The sequence below is a fragment of the Carassius gibelio genome, chromosome B2 (assembly GCF_023724105.1).
Source record: "Carassius gibelio isolate Cgi1373 ecotype wild population from Czech Republic chromosome B2, carGib1.2-hapl.c, whole genome shotgun sequence".
NCBI classification, from domain to species: domain Eukaryota; kingdom Metazoa; phylum Chordata; class Actinopteri; order Cypriniformes; family Cyprinidae; genus Carassius; species Carassius gibelio.
The window spans coordinates 32,197,266-32,203,669 of record NC_068397.1 but is presented as its reverse complement, the minus strand read 5'-3'; the positions used below and the strand labels follow the sequence as shown (position 1 = coordinate 32,203,669).

The 6,404-nt window shown below is 35.3% G+C and overlaps 1 protein-coding gene across 1 annotated transcript; it reads left to right on the top strand.

Moving 5' to 3' along the window:
- Window positions 1–345: 345 nt before the first annotated feature.
- Window positions 346–1,759, top strand: LOC127951635 (mitogen-activated protein kinase kinase kinase 6-like). Its single transcript, XM_052549627.1, has 4 exons — window positions 346–521; window positions 978–1,066; window positions 1,216–1,292; window positions 1,564–1,759. Exons 1-4 carry the CDS (start codon window positions 452–454, stop codon window positions 1,658–1,660), a joined length of 333 nt encoding a protein of 110 aa, XP_052405587.1. The 5' UTR covers window positions 346–451; the 3' UTR covers window positions 1,661–1,759.
- The last annotated feature ends 4,645 nt before the right edge of the window (window positions 1,760–6,404 follow it).

Below are 6,404 nucleotides of genomic sequence, written 5' to 3'. Positions count from 1 at the left end.
GTTACTGAATTTTCAATTAAATATATGCAGCCAGCATAAAAGATTTGTCTAGCAAACTTTTGATTGGTATTCTGTGTGTATTATATATATTAGTAAGTATGTATGTATGTATGTATGTATATGTATGGATGTGTGTGTGTGTGTGTGTGTGTAGATATGTTATTAACCATTCATATATCCATTGAAAGTGATGCAGTTATACTTATGTGTATGTGTGTATATGTGTATATATGTGTCTGTGTGTATATGTGTATATATATGTATATGTGTGTGTGTATATGCACACACACACACACACACTATATATATGTGTGTGTGTGTGTTTTAAATAGCCACAAGAGGACGATGAATAAAAACCACACTAATTTCATGTGGTTGGGAATTGTTCGCATTGTGTTCCAGGTTGCTAATTCAGCTGAATGAAAAGGAAAAAGAATTCCAGGAGCTTCTCATGAACACACTTAAGACCAAACAAAGCCACATCACCGCCCTGGAGGTCCGAGCTGCATCTACAGCTACAGGTTGCTCATGTTTTTTTAACTTTCCTAACTTCTAAAATGAGCTCTGTATTTACCACTGAACAATTGTTTGCAAACTTCTTCCTCCATACGAGAGAAAGTTCTCGCCCGAGGGAGTCAAAGGGTGTGGCCATGGAGCGATATGTTTCACATTTATTCACATCCACTCCACATGCCACTGCTTGTCTTTAGATCTGGGAGGAGTTTTTGAGACTCATGAAGAACACACCCTTTAATCGCTTAGAACTGTTACCCAATTTCAACCAACCCAAGTTTATGCCTTACCCTCGGGACTTGCGTTTTCACTACAACGTATAAATATATTCCCTGTTCTGGAAGTGTTTTAGAAATAAAACTTTTTGTAATGAGTAGTAATAGCATATGATCGTGACATTGCTGTAAATGTGCTAATTATGCATCTATAGTAACAGTTTATGATATGTTTATTGTTTCCCACAGATAGTAAACCTTCACCCCACAATGCTCACAATGTTGCTATGGTGCGCTGGTTAAAAGGTGTTCCAGTGGATAAGAAAACCATAGAAATGGTAAGTGTAAATATGGAAAAAATAAATTAGTTTTGACCACAAGCTTTGATTTGCTTATTCATATTTATAGACTTCTTGTAGTGAAAGTCAGCTTCAAAATCTAAAATGTTGAAGTGGATGGTGATTGCCTGTTCTTTGATTTCTTTCAGCTTGTTTTTCATGAGTTCACATTGGATAGTCTCCTCCATCTCGCTTGCAGAGATGATCTGCAATACTGTGGCATCAAGTAAGTCCTTCAGTCGATCCCTACCGAACAGGAAGAATATGCCAAGGTGTAGGAGAGACATTATAAATAAAGTTAACATGCACTATTTAATTATCAAAAACACAGTAAAAAAATGTTTTAAAAATATTGTTACAATTTAAAATAACGTTTCTATTGTATTATGTTTTAAATTAAATGTATTTTTAGCAAAAGTGTAAGGGAAAACAATTCTGACCAAAGAATGCTGTTGTAAAAGGTGAAGTAAATCTGTGTTTATGCATTTGTCACTCAGAGGCGGGATACTGTGTCGTTTGTGGGCTGCCATCTCCAAGCAGAGGGAGTCTCTTCCCAGTCCAGTCAAGGAGGACAGGGAACATACCATTCTCTAAGCTAACAGACATGAATGACTCTCTCTTGACCAGTTTTTAGATTCTATGAGCTCAGTGAGTTTGCTGTTAATAGAGTCTGTGCCTTTTTTGGCACTATTATTTTATGCATATGCTTGACACACACACACACACACACACACACACACACACACACATTACTCCACACTTCATTGTTACACGATCCTTCAGAAATCATTCTAATATGCGGATTTGATGCTCAAGTGACATTTATTATAATTATCAATGCTGAAAATTCAAAAAGTTTTGATGCTTACGATTTTTGTGGAAAAATTATTAGAGTAAAAAATTTATTTGAAAAAGAAATATTTTGTAACATTCTAAAATGTCTTAAAAAAGAAAAAAAAACAAACATAATAACCCCAAAGATTTGAATGAACATTCAGTATCTCAGATTTAACCTGTTAGAAAGATATTCAATATGTTTTTTATGAATATAAGTTAATGTGTGTAGTATTTATGCTAACATCATCTGAAAATGATGTGTTATCGTGCAGGGCATTGAGTTGTATACTGTACATATGTTAGGGTACAAAAACACTGTATTTGTATTTATGAATTGTGCATTCTTACTTAATACTAAATATTAATTACCTTTATAGATGAAGGCAATACTGACAGTAAAACTAGAAAAAAGTAAACTACATTTAAAACTAAAACTGCAATTTACTAATTTATTTTTGAAATAAAGCTTTTAATTGTAATGTACAAGTGAAAGGAAACTGTTACATCTTTCTTGTTCATTTTAAATGGTCCTATGCTATAACAAATTCATTATTCCAAGTAATGCTTGGTTCGATTCATGTGAGATAATACAAGTTACAAGAAAAGAATTAGTAAATGTTGTTTAAAATGGTTTTACACGGAGTATAGTATGTTGCACCAGACAAAACATGTCAGCTTTCCACAAATGTATTTGATGTCAGCTATTGTATTTTTTAAGCCTGAGGAACAATAGTAATGATCTTAGCATATAAGAAAATACAGTATGCAAACCCAGCCACACAGTGAAAGGCTGATAACTCCTGCTTAACACGAGTCCCAGTATTCACTTTATTCTTGATGCATTTTTAATAAGCCAGATTTTGATAATCTTTCTATGTCGACAAGCTTGCTTGCATCCACCTTAAACATCCGGACCAATGTGTGATTTCACTTCTCAGCGTATGTTGTTTTAATTGTATATGTAGAAGCTACTGCAGAGGTGCAGTGTTTGAATGCATATAAAACATGTTCTATATTCTTTATTTTCCAATGAAAATTCTCACTGATGTTATTCACATTCCTCAGAGAGCTATGAAACACATTCAGTCCTTAACTGGCAATACAAAGCGTGAGTGTTGAGTGTGTTTGGAAGATGGGCGTTTCACAGTCCTGTTTGGAAGAAGTGATGCCATGCACTGAAGCTGATCTGAGAGTTCCAGCCAACTTCCTTATGTTTCTGAGCTGTTGATGTTGCCTTGGCAACAGCCATTACATCATCCTCTGACCTCTGCCTTCAGGTTGAGGATCCATTTGCCACAGGAAAATTTTTGTTTGTGTGGCTGTGATCCATTTTTTTGGTGCAGTCAACCACTTTGATGATCAAGCAAGAACATGAAGGGCTTAATCACCCAATTCATCATAAAGGATATGAGCTAATCAGTGGGATGGGCTTCTCTAGTCAGTCAATCAGCCATACCTTGCATTTTCAGTTACAGACTGGAATAAACTACACAACTTTTAAAATGGCAAATCAGAGCAAAGGTTGTGTAGTCCAGCCTTAACTGGAAATTGTACAGAGTTTGAAATAATTTTGAACCCAATTTAAAACTTTTGTTGTTGTCTGTGATTTTACTTTAAAATTCACAATGCTAGTCCAATGTATTGATTTATACATCAATTGCTTTTTAATGACTTGGCAAGAGTAATAACTAGCAGAGCATAGCTTGCCCTTGACATCTGGTTGTAGTCCAGGGCTCTCCATGGCTAGTGGTGCTTTTCAGCAGGTGGAGCAGATGTCACTCTGCTGGATTTTAAGGTTAACTGAACAGGATTTGCTTTTCATAGCCATATATTTCTTCTTCCTTTTCTGTTCTTTTTTTCTGGCTATGTTATAGCTCATTCTGTACTTCTTTTGCTGTCGAGACTTCTTCTCCTTGTGAAGGCTGGTGGTGCATGTGATTAATTAAATAGGCAATACTGTACAGGGATTATGGTTTTCAGACCAACTTCATTCTGTTAGCGGGAGGTTGTTCTTTTTAGTCAATTAGATTTTCTACCATCAAATAAAGCTTTCTCATATCTGCACTACGGCCTCAAGTTTCCTGAGACTGCCCTGTGGTCCCCATTACATGGAGAGATGACATTGACATTTGAACTTATGATAACTGTTAGATGCTCATAAAACATGAAACTATGCAATGAATTCTGGAAAAGGAAAAAAAGGGTCTAAGGAGAGAGTTACAGGGGTTTGGAGAAAATAAAAATAGACAATTTATTAAGGTGTTGTACAATCGGTTTGTTTAATACAGCATCCAAACTTAGAATATATTTACACTATTTTAGAAGAGTTTCCAGTGGAATGAACATCTGCCAAATGCTTGTTGGAGTAGAAAACGGTCTCAATCTGCAAAACTGACCACAGTGGTTTGATAATAATTTAAGTTGGGTGATTTGAGAAGGCAAGTGCAGATTTTGAAGTTACTCTTGGTGCTCCATCTGTCCAAGTTTTATGATCATGACACCATCATTTTAGCATTGGTGTCTGTAATTAATTTTCTTTTTTGCAGTTGCAGCTCTTTGATGAATGTTGGCTATGTGAAGGTTTATGTTGGCTGGTTCTTGTGGAAATAGAAACTTCAAAGTGAATGTTAAGGTTTGCTCTCACTTTTGCTGCAGTATTTTGGGTTTGGAAAGCATGTGTCATGCTTTGTGTACAAAGTCATAATCATAAAGACTTGTTCTTAAAACACTTAATCAGTGTAAGGATATACAACCTAAAGAATATAGATAAGAAGAAGAATAAGAAGAAAAAAAAAGATAATCACCACCCTTACAATATGACAGATCATAGGCCACATTCTTAAAAATAAATGTTCTTTTTGCATTTGGTCCCGTGAATAACCTTTAACATCCAAAGAACCTTTCCACCACACAAAGGTATCTACTGATTATTACAATTTTATTTTAAAAAAGTTCACATTCCCATCAGATCCAGAGAAGTTTTGATGTGTTTGCAGCTCAAGAATAAGTAGCATCATTCTAGTACAGTCTTTGCTTGGCTAATTTAACTGCACCTATAGTGGATGGAAGATGCTCACTGCATAACAGCTTCTCTTAAGCCAGATACAATTATATTCTATTTAAAAAAAGCTGTCATTCAAAACATCAATAGGCTATATTTCAACAGCTTTTAAACTCTTCCAGTAGGGTCAAAGTGGGTCATTCACCCACTCAAGTCTTTATCTTCCCGGTAAGTACAATGTTTGTCATGGTAATGAAAGGGTCTTTGGGCGGATCTTTGGATGGTGGAGTGGAGGGGATGGAGGCCACATGAAGGTGTAGAAGGGCAAAAAGGGGAGCTGTAGTTTTTGGAGTGTAGGGTTCAATTCATGGCTTTAGAAAAGGGTCTGGAGGTGAGGTGTGGGGGATTAACATCTTTTGCATTTTTATATTTGTGTTCATGGCTGTGTTACCTATGGCTAAAAACTATGTGCAATTTAATTAAATTTTTATTTATTTTGGCAAATTTAGTTGCTATTGCAGAAAGTTAAAGTTCATGGCTATGCTACCATATGGATAAGAACAATGTGCAATTATAACATCTATTTAGTTTAGTTTAGTTTTTGGCTAATTTAGCTGCTTTTGCAGAAAGTTTAAGTTCAAGAATCGGGTAAAATGAACTCCTATACTGTTTGAAAAAAAAGAAAGAAAAAAAGAGAGATAATGTCTTTGCAGAAAATTAACAGTACTTTTCCACCAAATTAAGCTTACGAATTTTTCTTTCAATTATAAAACATATCAAAACATATTGCATTGCCTTATTTCAAAATACAATACAGGTGCATCTAAAAAAATGGAATATCATGGAATAGGTCTTTATATTTTTGTAATTTAATTTTATAAAGCTAACTATTTAATATTCTAGATTCATTGCACACAAACTGAAATATTTCAAGAGTTTTTTTATTTTCTTTTTTTCTGATGGTTATGACTTGCAGCTTAGGAAAATAAAAAATTCAGTATCTAAAATAATTTGAATATTCCATTTTGAGCTTGCTTTAGTTTGATTCATTTAGAGTAACTACTGGGTACTTCTTGGGCTAGTTTAGAACATGCAACCACAATTATGGGAAGGACTACTGACTTGACAGTTGTCCAGAACACAATCATCAACACGCTCCACAAGGAGGGTAAGCCACAGAAGGTCATTGCTGGAAGGGCTGGCTGTTCACAGAGTGCTGTATCAAAATATATTCATAGAAAGTTGACTCACCTGACCTGAACCTCACAGAGAATCTATGGGCTGTTGTGAAGTGGAATATAAGTAACATCTGACAAATAATACAGAGGAGCTGAAGGCCGCTATCAAAGCAACCTGGGCTTCAATAACGCCTCAGCAGTGCCTCAGGCTGATTGCAGTCATTCGTGCAGAAGGAGCCCCAACCAAGTATTGAGTGCATAATTAAACCTACTTTGGAGATCTTGAACATTTCAGTTTTGTAAATCTTTTTTGGATTGATCT

Coding starts and splice junctions, on each gene's coding strand:
- LOC127951635 (XM_052549627.1), top strand. CDS start 452: ATGAACACACTTAAGACCAAACAAAGCCACATCACCGCCCTGGAGGTC. Junction 522..977: donor AGCTGCATCTACAGCTACAG/GTTGCTCATGTT, acceptor TGTTTCCCACAG/ATAGTAAACCTTCACCCCAC. Junction 1,293..1,563: donor CTGCAATACTGTGGCATCAA/GTAAGTCCTTCA, acceptor TTTGTCACTCAG/AGGCGGGATACTGTGTCGTT.